A 20,161-nucleotide genomic window follows, 5' to 3' on the forward strand; every position below is an offset into this window, starting at 1 on the left:
GACAATTTGTTCTACTTATTACCTGTTTTCTTTATCTAAATATTAAAGCTCCATCTAATATAAAGAGTACGGGTAGTCCTTCAGTTAACAATGGTAAATTGGGACTGGAATTTCCATTGCTAAGTGAGGCGGCTGGAAAGCACAATATCAAATGACTTCATCGCTGAGTGAAAGCAATCTCTGCACTCCCCCTTGCTGTCGTTGAGCAAGGATCACAAGTCATTAAAGGAGTCCCAAGTGACTCATAAGCAGGCCAAAAGGGAAGGAGGTGGCTGCAGCTGGGTAGGGGAGTGGGTGCAGGTGCTGGTGAGGCACAACAGGAGCTTAGGTGGGTTGGCTGTTGCCAGGTGAGGGAAAGTGCAGGCGATTTACCAGCGCTACTTGCAACCTTCCCTTCCAGCTTCCCAGTTGACTTTGCTTATGGGAAGCGGGCATGGAAGATCACAAATGGTGATCATATAACCCTTGGATATCCTTCCAACCGTGGAAAGGGTGAGTCGGTTGCTAGGCACCCAGATTTGATCACATGACTGCAGGGGGTTGGGACAGCCAGAACTTCGAAACTGGTCATTAGGTAAAGGTTCCCCTCGCACATATGTGCTAGTAGTTCCTGACTCTAGGGGGCGGTGCTCATCTCCATTTCAAAGCCGAAGAGTCAGTGCTGTCTGAAGACGGCTCTGTGGTCATGTGGCCGACATGACTAAACGGCGAAGGAGCACGGAATGCTGTTACCTTCCCACCAAAGGTGGCCCCTATTTTTCTTCTTGCATTTTTACATGCTTTCGAACTGCTAGGTTGGCAGAAGGTGGGACTAGTCACAGGAGCTCACTCCGTTACACAGCACTAGGGATTCAAACTGCCAAACTGTTGACCTTTCTGATTGACAAGCTCAGCGTCTTAGCCACTGAGCCAGCCACCACATCCCTGTAACTGGTCATTAGTACCATTCATATAGTGCGGTTGTAATTTTGAATAAATGAGCCCTCATTGAACAAGAACTATCTGGATGTTGATAGAACTGCAGACATGGAGTAGGTACTATTTTCTGACATGAACAAGACCAAAAATTTGAACTTAAGTGAAAGTTGTTTTACTTTTAAGGAAACCTGTTCTCTGGGAAATGAAATTGACCCCAAAAGGGAATGACGTTTTGGTATGTATGAATATACAGCTATGCTTCTCAACTAGTAGTATGTTCCATTCTGGTGGGGAAGCGACTCTTCTTCTCAATTAAGATGAAGAGACGAAGAGAAAGCATATGCAATTGCAATAGCAGTTACTTATATACTGCTTCACAGTTCTCTCTAAGCAGTTTACAGAGTCAGCCTATTGCCTCCAACAATCTGGGTCCTCATTTTACCCCCCTCGGAAGGATGGAAGGCTGAGTCAACCTTGAGCTTGGTGGGATTCAATCTGCCAAACTGCTGGCAGCCGGTGCTCACCAGAAGTAGCCTGCAGTACTGCACACTAACCAGTGAACTACCTCGGCTCTCTACGCACTAGTTACCTCTCTTTTAATCTGGATGGGGACTGTTTGTTTGTTTGTTTAGGCTTGGGGAAAAGATTGCTCCCGTTTGAAGTTATAATGCCCCTGAAAAGAAGTGACTTGTCCATTTTTCACACTTCCAACTGTTGCAGCATCCCTGTAGTCATGGGATAAAAATTCGGACACTTGGCAACTGGCATGTGTTTATGACGGTTGCAGTGTCCTGGGGTCATGTGATCACTTTTTGCGAAGTTCTGACAAGCAAAGTCACTGAGGAAGCAAGATTCAATTAACAACAGTGTTACTGACTTAACAACTGCAGTGATCCACTTAACAACAATGGCAAGAAAGAAAGTAAAATGGGGGCAAAATTCACGTAACAGTTGGTTTGCTTAGCAACATAAATCCTAGGCTCAATTGTGGTCGTACATTGAGGACTACTTGTACTGTTTCAGCCTCAGCAAACTCTCAGTCTCCCTGTCCCCACCTAAGTTTCTTCAGGGAGCCTGCCATGCCCATATCCTCTTGTCAGAAGGCTGAAGGTGCATATATACAGGCCTCAGGCCTGGGCCAAAGAAATGATGGCACAGATTGTTATTTCCATATTTACTTCACAAAGAAATGGTCACTCTAGTCTGTACTGGCTCTATATGCCAATGTGTTACACCCCCCCCCCCCCCAAATCTTCCTGATCTTGAACAACTAATCTCCCTTCTTTTCCCTATGGACTTTTTAGACCAAAAACGTAGAAATAGCACCCCTCCCCCCTTAGCCACTTTAAATACTGGTTGTCTGAAAAGCATGTTTTACAATGTAGCAACTATCTTAAAGTGTTATTAATTTTACATGCACCCAAGAGGGCATCTTTGGAGGTCTTTGCTGAGCTATGCAAGGTCCAAGAGTCTTCCTCCTACTTTCAAACATGGAATAAGCTCAGTGCTTCAGAAAACAGACTGATCTTAACGTACCCCTAAACTGCTGTGCTTTTTCAAACAATTAATTCTGGACAGAGGATTCTCTCAAGTCAATCCTGCATAATATTAAGACACTCGGGATCCTACTCTGTTTCCCTGAAAATAAGGCCTCCCCGGATAATAAGCCTAATTGGGCTTTTGAGCGCATGTGCTAAAATAAGCCCTCCCTGAAAATATTGCAACACAGCAGCAGCCACGAGGTGATCACACTTACTGCCTCCTGCACCTCAAAAATAATAAGACCTCCCTGAAAATAAGGCCAAGACACTGTCTTATTTTGGGGGAAACACAGTAGAGGAAGAATTCTGGCCCTGCTCTAAAACCCGCAACCAGCAAACTCATGACAACGATGCCCAAGCTGATCCCTACCCTGTGGTGAGGAATCTGTGAAGACCAAATCCTCCAAACCATGTTCCATCACTTGAACCACAAACTCTGGCCGGCCGTTGTTCTCGCAAATGGTGCAACGGTAGCAGCAACGCCGGTTGTTGGTCCGCAAACTCCAGTAGATGCGGGTGGCCTCATAGCCCACAGGGTAGAGTGCTGTGGCGCTGTGGAAGTCTGCCATTTGGTGGGGCAAGAGCTGCCCTATGGCGTGGAAGACCAGGCCTCCCACTCGGAACATGTGGAGACGCTCCCCGCGCTGGATGATGCTGGCAATCTGCTTGACCTCGTCCCGCTCGATGTAAACCCGCCGGAAGACAGTAAAGGTGCTGAGCTCCTGGTCGCAGGGACCCTTGAGCTTGTGCATTGGGCACAGCATTGTCTTGTCCTTGAAGAACATGCACTTGGCACGGATAGCACAAGCAAAGTGATAGACGTTGGGGCAGCGGATACGGTTGCAGCTGTTAGTGGCACCGGTCTTCTGGCAAAGTGAGCATTTGGTGAGCAGGCCCCGGTGCAGTGCTACTTCCACGTTAATGAGGGCCCCACCCTGAGTCTCGTAAACCTCCGTGGACCAGAGGGCGCAGTTGAGGTGCACCCACAAGTCCAGATCAAGATTAAGGAGGCGGGCTGGACCATCCGTGGCCCCGTCTCCTTCCTCATGGCAAAAGCAGCACTTCCGTAAATCACGTGGCACTTTCTCGGGCCGAAGAGTGGTGGCCAAGCGCTCAATGAACTCCGCAATTTCCCTCTCCCCATCACGCTTGGTGCCACCCTTCTGAATGGTAATGAGGAAGCGCAATCGTTTCCATCGCACCCCTTTCCACTTTTTTAGCCTTGGCTTGCTCTCCTCACTCTCTTCCAGGGGCCTGGAGCGAGGCTTGGCCTTAGGGGGAGACTGAGGGGCTTCTTCTTTAGGGGATGGGGGTGGAGGGGAGGTCACAGGTGGAGGTGGTGCTTCTGGTTCAGGGGGCGGCTCAGGAATCTTGGGTGGGCTTGGTGGAGAGGGTGCAAATGGGGACAGAGGAGGAGACGGTTCTTCAGGAAGCGTTAAGAGTTGCCGGACATCCAGATTGGCAACGTTGTTGATGTAGCAGTGTTGAGCAGCTTTTTCTGGAACTGAAGTCTCCTAAAGGGGGGCGGGGGGGGGGGGAGAAGAAGAAACTTGTCAGGTACTAAGAACCAGAACAATTCTATGAGCTGATCAGAATTGCTTCTTTATTAAAAGGTAAAGTTTCTCCTTGCATATATGTGCTAGTTGTTCCTGACTCTAGGGAGCAGTGCTCATCTCTGTTTCAAAGCTGCAGAGCCAGCACCGTCCAAAGACGTCTCCGTGGTCATGTGGCCGGCATGACTAAATGGCAAAGGTACACGGAATGCTGTTACCTCCCCACCAAAGGTGGTCCCTATTTCTCTACTTGCATTTTTAACGTGCTTTCGAACTGCTTCTTTATTGCTGCTTGACTATTTACAAGAATCTCCCTAGACTGACTACAATCTCTTGAGAACCATCAGATAAAGGCTTCAGGAATTCTAGAGGAGGGAAATGGGAGGTGGAGTCTGGCCTCTGTGGCTTCCTTCCCTGCAAGGACTCCAAGCTTGGTAAGTTTTTTTCACTTTTCCTCCCATTCTAGCTAGAGATTCTACCACAAACATCTTTGAAAAAGAAGCAGACCCAAGTAAGACTACCAGCCAATTTGCTTGATAGTAGACATCCTACCAGCACAACATATGCTTTTAATATGAGCACTATTCCATCACACCAAAGCCTGTTGGCTATCAGAAATTTGATTTTCCCTTCTTTTTCTTCAGAATTTAGTTAAGAGAGATAGCTGGCTAGGGGAACTGACTGAATGTCATGAAAAAAAGAGCGTGGGTGTCCTCAGACAGGAAATAGGAGTTCCACCCTGAAAGCAACAAAGTCTGAGAAAGATCATAAGTGCTACTTAAGGTAATCAACATCTTTTCTCAATGGGGTCCTTCTGCAAAAGATGAAATGGGGGGAATGTGGCTCTATTGTGGAGTATCATCTTCTTTCAAGATCTTTTTTTTCTAATTTGAGCAAAATATATATCAAAATATGAGGTTGTGGTGATAATCTGTAATCTATTCTTACATGAAAAAGGAAGAAGAATTACGGCAAAAACATGAACAGAAGATGTTGGATAACCATTTGTTTGAAATGGTGTAGGGTTTCCTGTCCAGGCAGGGAGTTGGACTAGAAGACCTCCAAGGTCCCTTCCAACTCTGTTATTATATTCTATTCTTTCAAATAAGCTTATTGCAAGTAGTTAAAAACTATTCAATAACAAATTAGATTTTTTTTTTAAAGTCCTAGCTCCTCTTTTACCTGTTTCAGCAAAGTTAAGATGTCCAGTTCATTCTTGAGACTGTAGCCAGGCAACATGGCATCAAATTGTTTCAGCCACTCTGGTCCTCCTTCAGGGCCCTTTGAAACTACTGGCTTCTCTTTGCCTAAGGAGGTTGGGACAGAGAAACAGGGACCAATAAAAGACAGACTGGAAAAAATCAGGAAAAGATGTACTACCAAGAGGCCATCTTGACTGGAATACTCACTTTGGGCATCAGTTTCACCTTTCCTGGGTTCACCGGTGACATTTCGCTCTGGAAACAACACTTCATAAGAACTGGGAATCTTCATGCTCAAAAGCTCTGCCACCGCCACCATGACACCGTTCAGGTTCTGGAGAAGACGGTGGGAATGGTCAGGAAAGTATTTTTGAGCAGACTGAGAAAGGGAACCCCCAAACCCTTTAGTGTAGTCTAATCACCAAATAAATGTTGTTTGATGTATCCACAGTGCAGGTCATGGGACAGAAGAATGTCAGCACATTCTTGTCGATGTGGGGGACACATCAACCTGAACACCTACCAAGTGCTTGACAGCAGTTTAGTAATGAGACCCAGAAAAGTAGCAACAATAAAAGATGCTCAGACTCAAGATAAGCTGTCAGAATAGGTGATGGCTATGGCACAAAGCAAAACTAGAGACTTCTTGCATTTCTACCAAATGTGGAAAATTGATAACGGTACCCCAGTTGATAGGGCTCTGAGACAAACAAGGCAGATAAGTCATGTCCACTTCATGAGGACTTTATCCTGCCTAAAATATCTATACAGCAACTCTTGCCAACTCACGGCCTTCAAATATCTTGGACTTTAATTCCCAAGGCTCAAAAGATGACTTTTGGTGCTCACTCCATACCTTGGCAGCAGCTGCAGACACGGTGAGCATGACGGATACCTCACTCCCTTTGGCTCTCTCCCAGGAAGTGCCGGGTGTCTCCTTTCCCACTGGCTCCACAGTCCCATAGGATTTGGAATCTGGGAAAACTGAAGGGAAAAATGCAAAGGAAAAATAAAAAAGCTGTCAGAAGCTGCCACTCAAGCTCCTATTCCAGAAATTCAAACCACTTATCTAAAGTTAGGATAATTCAGCGCTCAATCCGGAATCGTGTACCTGAATAGACTTGTCACAGATCAACCAATATAAATGCCGGCATTTTCCTGAAGGCATGGCTCCCAGTGTCAGACTGGGACATTAGAAATTATGCAAAGCAGAAGGTCAGAGATGAAGTGGGGGATAACGACAGCAATGAGCAAGGGGAACTCAACATCTAGGAGACTTCATTCATCATGATCTCATTCACTTCATGTATTTATACTTTACATGGGGCTGCCCTTGAAGACAACCTAGAAACTTCAACTAGCATACGATGCCTACAGAGTTGTTGCTTTACTATCATTTAACACTATCTTACTGCTGTAAGAGCTGCACTTATTGCTAGTATGCTTCTAGTTACAATTCAAAACATTGATTATTCCTTACACTTTCAAGGGCCTGGCTCAGTGGTGAAATCCAATTTTTTTTACCACCATTCTGTGGGCATGGCTTAGTGAGTGTGCCAGCAAAATCTCCATTCCCTCCCCACTCCTGTGGGAAGGATATTGCAAAATCTCCATTCCTAACCCACTCTGGGACCAGACAGAGGTGGCATTTGCCGGTTCTCCGAACTACTCAAAATTTCTGCTACTGGTTCTCCAGAACCTGTCAAAACCTGCTGAATTTCATCCCTGGATTGGCTGTCTAACATACTGTTTTTCCCATATAGATTCTGCCTATCCATCTGAGCAACCATAGAATGCCTGCTGAAGTTCTCCATCTATAATGGATATTGTGGGAAGGATCACAGAAGTCCTTATCCTCTAGAACAGCCGTCCCCAAGCTTTCTGGCTCCATGGGCTGGCAGCAGCAGTGGCGATGGGTAGGGGATGGTTTCGTGCATGCAACATAGATCCTGCGCATGCACAAATGAAACTGCGCACTCACCTGCCATGTACACAACCTGGTTCCCAATGGGCCAGAGATTGGTACCTGTCTGATTGGGGATCCCTGGTCTAGAATACCTTGTTGTCTGCCATCCCCAGGTGGCACCCATTTTCATAATCAACTGAAGACCTGGCTATTTTGAGAGGTCTGAGTTTATGTCTCATGCCAAACTGGAATTGTTATTGTTACATTTATAGCGTGTATAATGCAGCAGTTTATTATTGTTATTACAGACATTGGTATGTTGTTATCATTGCTCAGGTATGTAACATTTAGAATCTTTTTAAGTCAAAAGAGTTTGGATTATAGGGTACTGTACTTTTCATCTGGGAAATGCAGATGCAACAAGGATTAAAGATTATTCTAGCTCAGTGGTTCTCCATTTTTTTCACCACAGACCCCCTTTTAACTTTTGTGGTCACGGAACCCCAAGATTTAACTCAAGATTTATAACATTTCTTCAAGCCTTCCCAGACCCTCTGTGACATTGCAGTCCCCTCCCCCCTCCCAGGGCTTCACAGACCACAGATTGAGAACCACGGTTCTAGCTCATGGGTTATCTTCCCTACAAGGCATTGCTTTTCACGAACCTGGGATGCTGGCCTTTGGAATTATGGGGATGACAGGGGACATGGGGCACTCCTCCACTTCAGAGGCTCCAACCAGCAATGGGAAGCGTGGTATCTCTTCTCCCAAGACACTTTCTGGAGACGATGCTGGGACAATGGTGTCAGGGCAGTCACTCTCCTCATCACTCTCCATCCTGCAGAGATATTGGAGAACGGTTATACAATTTAGAAAGCATCTGCTCTCACCTGGTTTTTGTGAAAGTGATTTAGGGGCATTATGGGAGTGCTGGTGAATATCAACAAATCTTGCCATTTCCAGAATTAAGTGATGGGCAGGATGTAAATCTGGGAATTGGATGAAATGCAGCAAATCAGCAAGGGATTCCAATTACACCCAGACAAGAAAGGACTCATCTCTGGGGGGAATGAGTCTGCCTATCGAGATGAGGTAGACGGGTTGCTTTCATGGTGTGGAGACAATAACCTGGTCCTCAACACCAATAAGACCAAGGAGTTTATAGTGACTATAGTAGGAATAGATCAGACATCCAGCCCTTGCTTATCAATGGAGTGGAGCAAGTGGCCAGTTTTGCATTTCTGGGTGTTATCCTAAAAGAGGACCAGACCTGGGGCACTCAAATTGCAGCACTGGTCAAAAGGGCCCAGCAGAGATTATACTACCTGAAATGTCTCAGGAAACAACAACTAAATGAAAAATTGCTGGTGACCTTCTACCGCTGCACCATAGAGAGTATTTTAACTTGCTGCACCTGTGTCTGGTTTGCCAATTGCACAGTGGCAGATAGGACAGCGCTCCAGAGGGTCAACGTCATTGCCCAGAGGATCATTGGTTGCCCTCTCCCCTCTTTGGAAGAGCTTTATAGCTCCTGCTGCAGCAAGAAAATTCAAAACATTCTTAAAGAGCCATCTCATCCTGGGCACCCTTTTTTTGAACTATTGCCATCTGGCAGACAGTACAGGACAATAAAAAAAAGGACAAATAGGCTGAAAAACATCTTCTATCCCAGGGCAATAACTATATTGAATTCTACTTTATAGTGCAATATTAATGGAGTATCAGGGGTTTTCAATTCAATTGTATAGCATGTGAACGAAGTGTGTTTGTGTTTTTATTTTCATAGTTATAATGTACACTGAAGATGGCGTTTAATTTCATTGTATGATGTGCAGTGACAATAAAGTAAAGTAAGTAAGTAGTAAACTAAACTAATGCTCCCCCCAAAAGAAGCTTTATATGTTCCAAGTTCAAAAGATTATGCATGAGGCCTAATTTGCTTCCTATAAACTAAGCAATATCTCCCAATTACATACCCTCCAGATCTATGGACTTTGTTATATTAGTTAGGGCGGAGTGAATTAATGATTAACACATCTGAAGGAAACCGGGTGGGGGAAGATTTTGGATGGCACACTGATAAATGGCTTTTCTTTTCCAGTTTGTCTTTTGTGTTTCTGCTCAATCAGGCTTCTAGTCTCACCTGACGTCCTCAGTCTGGTTGTGTGGTGGGGTAGGCAGAGCTGCAAGCAGATCTAAGCTTTTCACTTCCACAGAGGGAGCATCTGCACACGTGGAATAAGAAAGAAAGGATCAAATATCAATGCTCCAGGAGTGCCATTAACCATGCCTATAGCATGAGAATTCACAGCCTGTGGTTCTGCACCAATATACACCGGGAGGCTTTTTTCCCTATAAATTCTCCCAATTCTTGGCAAAGAAGAGGTCAATGGCAAACAAGGATGAGGCCTTTTCAGTGATACCGCAGTACCTTGCAAAATGCCATTCTGTAACCAGGAAGAGATAAACCATCGTTTATGTTTCAGAAATTTGCAATCCTTTCCTATTATCCTCTTGGCCACCCTTTATAATTTTTTTATTTCCTTTTTAAATTTATTATAAAATATAAATAAAAAAATAAGTGAAGGATCCCCAGAAGAAGGGAATAAACGGTATAAAAAAATTATAACAGTAATTTGTACCGTATTTTTTGGACTATAAGAGGCACCATGATTTTGAAGAGGTAAATAAAAAAAAAAGTTTTTGCATTCTGCAGGCCTCCCAAGACATCATTTTTTGGGGGGGAAAGAGGGGGAGGGGGCATGCAGAGCTTTGGGAGGCTTGTGGAATGCTCCTGGGGGCTGGCAGAGGGGCAAAAATGAGCAAAAAACTGTGTTTCGCAAAAACGGACTATTTTTTATTTTTAAAAAAGGGCATGCAGAAGGCTTGCAGAGGCAAAAACAGCCCATTTTTTGCTCATTTTTGCCCTCCCCAGCCCCCAGGAGCACTGTGGAAGCCTCCTAAAGGCTCTGCACGTCCATTTTTGCAAAGGGGGTGGGGTTTTGATAGGCCAAAAATGCTGTATTCAATGTATACTGCTCAAAAAAATAAAGGGAACACTTAAACAACACAATGTAACTCCAAGTCAATCACACTTCTGTGAAATCAAACTGTCCACTTAGGTAGCAACACTGATTGACAATCAATTTCACATGCTGTTGTGCAAATGCAATAGACAACAGGTGGAAAGCATAGGCAGTTAGCAAAACATCCCCAATAAAGGAGTGGATCTGCAGGTGGTGACCACAGTCCACTTCTCAGTTCCTATGCTTTCTGGCTGATGGTTTGTTCACTTTTGAATGCTGGCGGTGCTTTCACTCTAGTGGTAACATGAGACGGAGTCTACAACCCACACAAGTGGCTCAGATAGTGCAGCTCATCCAGGATGGCACATCAAGGCGAGCTGTGGCAAGAAGGTTTGCTGTGTCTGTCAGCGTCGTGTCCAGAGCATGGAGGCGCTACCAGGAGACAGGCCAGTACATCAGGAGACGAGGAGGCCGTAGGAGGGCAACAACCCAGCATCAGGACCTTTGTGCAAGGAGGGACAGGAGGAGCACTGCCAGAGCCCTGCAAAATGACCTCCAGCGGGCCACAAATGTGCATGTGGCTGCTCAAACGGTCAGAAACAGACTCCATGAGGGTGGTATGAGGGCCCGACATCCACAGGTGGGGGTTGTGCTTACAGCCCAACACCGTGCAGGACGTTTGGCATTTGCAAGAGAACACCAAGATTGGCAAATTCGCCAATGGCGCCCTGTGCTCTTCACAGATGAAAGCAGGTTCACACTGAGCACATGCGACAGACCTGACAGGGTCTGGAGATGCCATGGAGAACGTTCTGCTGCCTGCAACATCCTCCAGCTTGACCCGTTTGGCAGTGGGTCAGTAATGGTGTGGGGTGGCATTTCTTTAGGGGGCCGCACAGCCCTCCATGTGCTCGCAAGAGGTAGCCTGACTGCCATTAGGTACCGAGATGAGCTCCCCAGACCCCTTGTGAGACCATATGCTGGTGCGGTTGGCCCTGGGTTACTCCTAATGCAAGACAATGCTAGACCTCATGTGGCTGGAGTGTGTCAGCAGTTCCTGCAAGACGAAGGCATTGATGCTATGGACTGGCCCGCCCATTCCCCAGACTTGAATCCAATTGAGCACATCTGGGACATCATGTCTCGCTCCTCCACCAACGCCACCTTGCACCACAGACTGTCCAGGAGTTGGGTGATGCCAGGTGCAGACTGTCCAGGAGTTGGGTGATAGTCCAGGTGCAAGAGGAGATCCCTCGGGAGACCATCTGCCACCTCATCATCTGCATGCCCAGACATTATAGGGAGGTCATACAGGCACGTGGAGACCACACACACTACTGAGCCTCATTGTGACTTGTTTTAAGGACACTATATCAAAGTTGGATCAGCCTGTAGTGTTGTTTTCCACTTTAATTTTGAGTGTAACTCCAAATCCAGACCTCTATGGGTTGCTAAATTTGATTTCCATTGATAATTTTTGTGTGATTTTGTTGTCAGCACATTCAACTATGTAATGAACAAAGTATTTCATAAGAATATTTCATTCATTCAGATCTAGGATGTCTTATTTTTGTGTTCCCTTTATTTTTTTGAGCAGTGTATAAGACTCACCCATATTTTCACCCTCTTCTTTGGGGGAAAAAGATGCATCTTATACTCCAAAACATATGGTATGCATTCTAGATTTGGCACTTTTCTCAGGGCTCAATGTATACGAAATCATTTTCAGAGACCTCCTCAAAGCTCTTCCTTTTCCATACCTGCAACCTTTGCCTTAAATGTTTGTTGTACAGGTAGTCCTCGACATACAACCATTCGTTTAGTGACCCTTTGAAATTACAAAGGCACTGAAAAAAGTGGCTTGCGATCAGTTTTCATATATATATGACTGTTGCAGCATTCCCATGATCAGGTGATCCAAATTCAAATGCTTGGCACCTGGCATGTATTTATGACAGTTGCCGTGTCCCAGGACCGTGTGGTCACTTTTTACAACCTTCTGATGGGCAAAATTAATGGGGAAAGCCAGATTCACTTAACAACTGTGTTACTAACTTAACAACTGCAGTGATTCACTGGCCTGAAAACTCGTAAAATGGGATAAGAGTCACTTAACAAAGTGGCAACGGAAATTTTAGGCTCAATTGTGGTCGTAAGTCAAGGATCACCTGCAGTGCTCATAATGCATTTCATTGCTAAGATCACAGCACTTTCTTCTATCGGACCAATTTATTCCCTATTCTCCTCCACTTCCAAGCATTAAAATCAGACTCTTCCGGTTTTATCCTACCAGATAAGAACAGAACACATGCTGAATATCCACCATGCTGCAGCATTCAAGTGCCTCCCTGAGTATCTTAGAGCGTAACCTTAACCTCCATGCTCAGCAATCGCTCTTACCTTTCTGTCCTTCTGGCTCATGGGGTAGCTCTGGCTCTTTGGACTGCCCGGTCAGCTCTTCAGAAGACAGGACGCCATTCACCAGCTTCTGCTGCACAGAGGGTGGGGGTGTGGGGGGCAGTGAGGAAGGTGGTGTTGGAGGGTTGCTCAAGTTGTTCTAGACAGAGAACACAGGAATCAACAACCACCACAGTCCCCTGCCTGTTCCCCCTCCCCCCGCTTTCATTTCCAAGGCTGCAGAAATCTGACAGGCTACTCCGCCACATGCTGCATTTGCATTCTTCCTTTTACCGTTTGAGCTGCCCCCAAATTATATTAGGCAAAGAAATGAACACATTTTTAATGCAATGAAGTGTTAAGAGGGATCTTTGTGGTCATGGAGACTTGGCTACAACTGTTCTCTGGAGGCCTGGTCTACCGCTCTACCCCCTGCCTTGGAAAAAAAAAATCTACTCAATTGTATTACATTTACCCCTGAATGGAAACACATGCAAGCCTTCTCTGCACTGACTTATTCAAGCATAGCACAACAAAAGTACTACAGTGTTTCTTTCTTTCCTTTGACCTTCCTTAGAAGTTTAGGAAAGAACTAAACTGTAGCCCATGACTTCAGTGTGACACATCTGAAAGAGTATCAATCTTCCTTTATTGACAAACAGGAAGAATCTTGGGTTATAGGGCAGATCAAACACCTATTCAAAGTTCATAATTATTAAGCAGAACTAGTTTGTAGTTTTAGTTTGTATTATTAAAAAATTATTAAAGATTGTTTTGCTAACTGTGTGTCTATATAAACTTACCATATTTTTCGGAGTATAAAATGCACCAAGATTTTGAAGAGGGAAATTTTTAAAAAGTTTTTGCACTCTGCAGACCTCCCAAAAGCGACCTGTTTTTCGTCAAAAAAAGGGCATGCACAGCCTTTAGGAGGCCTATAGAATGTTCCTAGGGGCTGGGGAGGGGGCAAAAAATGAGCACAAAAACGGCCCATTTTCCATTCATTTCTGCCCTCCTCAGCCCCTAGGAGCACTCTGGAAGCCTCCTAAAGGCTATGAATGGCCATTTTTGCAAAAGGGGCAGGGTTTTGGGAGGCCAAAACTGCTGTATTCAGTGTATAAGATGCACCCAGATATTCACCCTCTTTTTTAAGGGAAAAAGGTGCGTCTTATACTCCAAAAAATACGGTAATTAAATAGTTTTTAAAATTATGGAGCCAGCAAGTGCAGCATATAGCAAATGCTACTAATTGCTATTTAAATATTTTTATATTTTACTTTGGATATTACATTTTGATTTTTGTTTGAAGATGTTTCGCTTCCCATCCAAGAAGCTTCTTCAGCTCTGACTGGATGGTGGGGAACCCCATCCAGTCAGAGCTGAAGAAGCCTCTTGGGTGAGAAGCAAAATGTCTTCAAAGAAAAACCAGAAAGTCCAGTTGACTCTTGAAAAAGCACCTTTGAGACAACCATGAGCCATGACTGAGAATCTCTATAGACATTTGGATATTATAGTATTACTAATTTCTGTTTAGATTATTTTGTTGCTGTTGGGTGTTATTATTTAAACAGTGCTTTTTCTTTAAAAATCATATACTGTTTCTTAGCTTGCCATGCTATGTGATATATTGTATATGAGAGCACTTTCTGCTTAAATTTAGTTAATTTCTGCTGTGAATGTAGCTATTTTTTTCCTCCATTGCCACTAATTCTTCAATTTTAGTCTCCCAATCCTATGTTGATGTTTCTTTTCCAATGTTGCTCCAGATTGATTCTTGCTGCTATCAGCATATATCTTAGTACATTCTGATACATTTCATTTATATTCTCTGAGATCACATCAATAATATTGGTAGTTTTAATTTAAATTGTATTTTCAGATTGTTTTGATGTACTTCCTTCCAATACTTTTGGGTTTTCTTTACACAACCATCATATATAGATGTAAAAACTTCGGAATGGAACAACATGCTGCCACTCACCACAGCCAGCTTGCTGTGGCCAACTTGCCACAGGACACCTCCACATGCCCAATTTGCCATGGGGACAACTCACCATGGGCAGCCGGAGGAGGGCAAGTGGAGCGGGCAGAGCGCGCAGGGTGTTGTGGCAGATAAGCAAATGGTTGGCAGAGAAGATAGGGTGCAGTAAGAGGATGGACCATAGGTGGGGGAGTGAGTGGGTGGACAGAGCGTGTGGGTGCAGAGAATGGGTTGCATGGGTGGCCAGAGGGGGAGCTGGGTGGGTGGCAATGGAGACATTATTCAGAACATGTCTTCTCAGCAACTCAACTTGAAGAGCCGAGGTGGCGCAGTGGTTAGAGTGCAGTACTGCAGGCTACTTCAGCTGACTGCTAGTTCGGCGGTTCAAATCTCACCGGCTCAGGGTTGACTCAGCTTTCCATCCTTCCGAGGTGGGTAAAATGAGGACCCGGATTGTTGGGGGCAATATGCTGACTCTGTAAACCGCTTAGAGAGAGCTGAAAGCCCTATGAAGCGGTATAAAAGTCTAACTGCTATTGCTATTGCTAACTTCTTGCCAACATAAAATTTGGAAACAAAGCATCCATGGCATCTTACAAGCTAATCTACTCACAGAATGGTTGTTTTACAATGGATGCATACACACACACACACCCCGCCACCCCCGACTGCTGCCACCTCCACCGTCCCCAGCCTCTTCCACTTGGGACTCCGGTGCAGTGACTCTGCCCACTCGTTCACTTGCCTGCTTGGCTCTCCCATGCGATCCAACATCTCGTTGCAGCCTACATGTTCTGCCTACCCACTTGCTTGCCACACCTTGCGCACTGCCCTCCTACTTGTTCACCCACTGCATCCCGTGTGCTCTTCCCACCTGCTCGCTCTCCTGCCGCACCTCACTCGCTCTGCCCATGAGCTTGCTCACATGCCACACCCTGAATGCTCTGCCCACCCGCTCACTTGCCTGCCCAACCCTCCCTCTGGCCACCTCCAGAAAGTTGTCCCCGCAGCTAGTTGGGTATGTGGAAGTATCTGGCGGCAACTTTGTGGTGTCATGGTGGCCGTGGTGAATTGTCCTAGGCTCTAAAAACATTCCTTCTTTGTGGTGGCATTTCCAACATTTATTGTTATAGGATTTAGCCATCTTAGCAATTGTTGGTGGAATTATATGCCATCTGTAGAACATTTTGTACCAGTTTTTCCTCAGATCATAGATTGGTGCAAATTTTGATTCCCCCATCCCCCCATGAATCTTCCCATTGATCCACTGTTCTTGCTTCTTTAAACTTTTGTATCCATTTTATAATCTAGCTTTATTTGTTCTGTCTCCATGAAACATACAATGTATTTATAAATGGGTGAAACATGAGTGCTTTTCTTTTTTTACCCCCAGCTTATTGCCTCTTTCATAATTTAACATTTTTTTTCTTTTGTTTTCTATATCCAGTTAGCTAAAGAAGAAGAAAATGCCACAGGGCTGGCCTTACTTTGGTGAGCAGCTGTGAGTAGTAATCCGGAATGCTGTCCAAGGCTGCATTGCCAAACGTGCCTTTCAACTGGCTCTTGCCATTGATCGGGCTGCTTCCAAAGGGGGGAAAGAGGTTGAAATTGGCTGTGATTACCGGTTCCATCAAAGGCAGCAAAGAGAGTTCCTGAGGAGAAAAGAACTGAATCAGACCAAGGCTTCTTCATATGCCAACACATCCTGCAAATCATATTAGAGGAATCCTTTGAGATAAATAAAAGAGAACAATATGAATTCACAGGCCCCGAAGGACTCCTTTTTGGGCCTATTCTCCCATTACTTTAGTGGGAAAATCTTAAGGTTACAAAGCTCCTCCATGATTTTTGAAAATATATTTCTCTGAATCTACAGTATCCACAGCTGGTGGGATTTTGCTGAAGGCAAGAAGAAGCTACATTACACCATGGGTGTTGAACTCAAGGCCCATAGGCCGGAGCCAGCCCAGGGGATACTTAGATCTGGCCTGCGGGGCTGCCCTGGAAACAGCGAAGGACCAGCCCGTGGTGCCTCTGGCAGCGAAAATGGGCTCCCAATCTCTGTTTTTGGCTGGGATGGAGATTTCACTGGCAGAGAGTTGCAGGAGGCTGTCTCAGCCGAAAATGGATTGGGAGCTCGTTTTCGCTGGCGGAGCATTCAGGCCGCCACAGGTGCCCCTGACATGAATGATGTCAAGCTGGCCACACCTACTCTGGCCACACCTACTCCAACCCCCCCAGGTCAAACACAACCCTGAAATGAAATGAATAATCACAGCCCTCAATGAAATTGAGTTTGACACTGCATTAGACCAATCCCAACCAGCTCAGGTCTTTCCCTAAGACAGTGTCTATTAATGCAGTTGAATTAGGACTTGTTGGGCTGCTTCTGAATTCCTAATATGATACCTGAAAAGGATACCAAATCTATTTTATTGAGATAGGGAAGATTCAAGGTTATGAATGAGCACCAATAGGTCATCTGGTAACAAAACAACTTGTGTCACTTTCTAGTATATTATCTGCACAAATAGACAGAAAATGAGAGCTTCTTGTTGCAGGGATAACACTACTGACAATCAAAGATAAGCTGATTAAGGAAACAGAAGAAGGGCATCAAGATTACATGAGAGATCTTATAAGCAAGGAGTTGCAAAGAGGAGTCCATACAAAGTAGATCAAGGAGATGATTAAAGGACTGGCACCACAAATGGCAAAATATATGAGACTGTTTTGCTATTGGAAAGATACAACTAGTTAAACTTAGTGAAATTTATTGATAATAGACATAGTTCAAATAAATAACTGATAATGTTATTAATGCATATAATGTGTAGTATTATGATGAGTATAATTGGATATGAATATGGAATGGTACCCATGTAAGGAAGATTAGAAATCCCTTTGGATTATCCCTTTGGTTAATAAAAAAAAATAAAAAAGGGAACCAACTTAGATGCAGCTAAAGTTTCGATTATTAGGGGGAAAATGTTATGATACAGGATCTAGTCAAATAAAGGAGGGATAAGAATAACAACGTATATATATATAGAAATGGATATAATATAGAAACTGGATGTAAATTTTAAACAGTGATTTGGAAAGGAAGATTAGAAAACTTTGTTATTAAATATTATGGATGTTTAACTAGAATAGGACATAAGGATTTAGTGTTAGTGGAGGATCTTAGAAATAGTAACTGAAAGGCCAGCATGTGGTTATGTATTAAACTTTAGTATATTTTATGATGAAGGACGCTTAAACAATTATAGTCAAATGAAAATGGATATATGATGATGGTGACATGTTTAAATATTTGAGTTAAAATTCTCGAGTTAATATGAAGTATGTTTGTTGACTGTGGAAGAGATGTACCAAAGTCTTTTTGTAACCAACTGATACACTTTCTACAGCATGTAAAGAAGGATTGTGTTTGTTTTAAATTAAAAATAAAAAAAATTAAAAAGAAAGGCCAGGGGGAGATTGGGTCCCCAATCTGGGGAATAGGGAGATCAGGGGACCAACCCTGGATCCCTGGCAAATGCAGGGAAGAACCAGGAGAAGGGCCTTCAGCCAATAATGTAGGAGGAGACCTGCTGGTAACTACAGGTGCCTTGGCCAATGACTTGGTCTTGTCCTTGCACTTAGCGGCCCTATCCGGAGCCGCAGATGAAGAGCGAGCCCTGTGGCTAGCGGCCCTAGTGGTGGCCCTGCCCACTCTAGTGCTGGCCTCGACGGTCTCAGAGTGTAGCGGGGAAGAACTAGAGGCCCCAGCGCTGCCTCTGGAGGTGGGATGATCCGCCATTATAACGAAGAAAGAGAGAGAGAGAGAGAATTGAAAGGCTCAAGCTCACATCCAAATATCAGAGTGAATACGTTGCTCAGAATAGCAAAGCTGGCTCAGGCTGCTGAGATCGAAAGGACAACCGCGTGTGCTGAAGCGGAATAGCGGCGAACCGACCTCCTCAAACACAGAAAAGGGCCGTTGATGCATCACCGCAAATTGGGCACGAGCTGTAAGTCGCGCCTCTTCCAGCTGCTTTTTTGGTGTGAAAGCCAAACAGCTCCCAAAATGGCCGCTGCCAGCAAGAATGGCATGAAATTCAAATTCGGCTCCAAAATGGTCATCGCTCCTCGCCAGAGACCTTCAGCGATCCTTGTTATCGTGGCGGTAACGTAGCAGCAATGAGAGCAGCGTGGCAGCGGCAAAGCGACAAAACCACTCTGGGACAGATCATGCTACATTAAGCGGATCGCGTCCACCCCAGCTGATGCGAGAGTGGTGAACCGACTCTTAACTGTGGCCACAAGCGAAACGGAGAGCTGCGGACCTACTCTCATCCACAACATGAACACGAGTCTGCGATCCTCTCCAGACGATAGCTCCCCTGGCCGTGAAAGCCTCAAGGGGGCTTGCTGAAAGTTTCCAATGAGGTCGAGGCTAACAGCAAACTGCCGCCCGCCAAAACAGTCAGACAACATGAATTTCCACAAATAATTCAGTCAAACATAGTGAGGAATCCAAAGTTGAAGAAATGAGTTAATGTTGTCTATTATCCTAAAGCAAATTATTTTACGTCTCTTTAGGCTGGACTGAGTTAAAAAACTGAACTATCCCAGTCAGAGGAGGCATGGTCAACAATTACATAACTCAGTCTCTAGCTAATGGACAAATTTAATCCATGCTTGGATTCCCCAAGCAGCGCACAGGAGAATAGAGTAGGAAATGTTTAGTGTTGTATATTGAGCTAGTTGATAACCCAGCGTTGCTCGAGTATTTATTTATAGGGGGGAAATGTCCAGACCAAATATAATTTCTAATGTTGGATTTTCCCCCTTACAAGAGGGAGCCCCCTTGTGGAGTATGTGAAGCCATTACCATGGCAACTCCACTGAGCTGTACAGTAGAATCCATTTTACAATAGTACAGTAGAAGCCATTTTAAGGCACAACAGGCCATATCTAAACAAAACACCCGCTCCCCCAGGGATGTTAGAGGTGTCTTACCCCACACAGTATTTGTTTCCAGAGAGTAAGTCATCTGTGTACCAAGTCTGGTTGAAATTGCTCATGGCGTTCCAGAGTTATGATGGAACATACACACACACACAGCCATTTTTATATATATATAGAAGAAGATAGATAGATAGATAGATAGATAGGTAGGTGGGTAGGTAGGTAGGTAGATGTATTCAAATATTAATGATTACACAAATACTTGCAAAAAAAAAAACCCACGTGACCATGGTCAGAAAAATAAAAGCCCTATTTATCTAGTTAAGACTGTCATGGTCTTTTTCATGCAACACACAAACACACTTGATTATGACTCAGCCTTCCAGCCAGACAAATCCAAGAGAGTTGTACCTGCTTCAGTTGTTTCATGAGGGCTTCATTGGACTTCACTCCATCCTCCTTGCGCAATTTCTTGCGGGAATTGACAAGTCGCTCCCCAGCTTTCTGAGATCGCTTTGGCTTCGGTGGGGGGAGTTTCTTTGCTGCGAGGACATCCTGGTGAAGAGAGGCAGGCAGTAGTCCCTTTCTCTCCTCAGAAAACTGGAGTCATTTTATGGAGCTATTAAAGCTCACCACTCAACCCTCCCTGCCCCAGACGGGCTAAGTGAGTGACAAGTAAAA

General features: G+C 44.7%; 1 protein-coding gene across 7 annotated transcripts in view; it reads right to left on the reverse strand.

Moving 5' to 3' along the window:
* Positions 1-20,161, reverse strand: part of KMT2D (lysine methyltransferase 2D) — a 128,054-nt gene that overhangs the window by 13,786 nt on the left and 94,107 nt on the right. For 6 of the 7 annotated variants that reach the window (XM_087710282.1, XM_087710286.1, XM_087710283.1 and 3 more), the window contains 9 exons: positions 19,892-20,035; positions 16,012-16,176; positions 12,547-12,703; positions 9,264-9,345; positions 7,786-7,958; positions 6,071-6,198; positions 5,422-5,548; positions 5,195-5,319; positions 2,830-3,973 (listed from right to left, as the gene is read on the reverse strand). In XM_087710282.1, coding sequence (XP_087566408.1) covers positions 2,830-3,973; positions 5,195-5,319; positions 5,422-5,548; positions 6,071-6,198; positions 7,786-7,958; positions 9,264-9,345; positions 12,547-12,703; positions 16,012-16,176; positions 19,892-20,035 — 2,245 coding nt within the window. The remainder of the gene's footprint in view (positions 1-2,829; positions 3,974-5,194; positions 5,320-5,421; positions 5,549-6,070; positions 6,199-7,785; positions 7,959-9,263; positions 9,346-12,546; positions 12,704-16,011; positions 16,177-19,891; positions 20,036-20,161) is intronic. The other variant, XM_087710284.1, reaches the window with a different exon arrangement.

Source organism: Thamnophis sirtalis, unplaced genomic scaffold (genome assembly GCF_051295495.1).
Source record: "Thamnophis sirtalis isolate CommonGarterSnake01/CBP01778 unplaced genomic scaffold, rThaSir2_p1.2 scaffold_3, whole genome shotgun sequence".
NCBI classification, from domain to species: domain Eukaryota; kingdom Metazoa; phylum Chordata; class Lepidosauria; order Squamata; family Natricidae; genus Thamnophis; species Thamnophis sirtalis.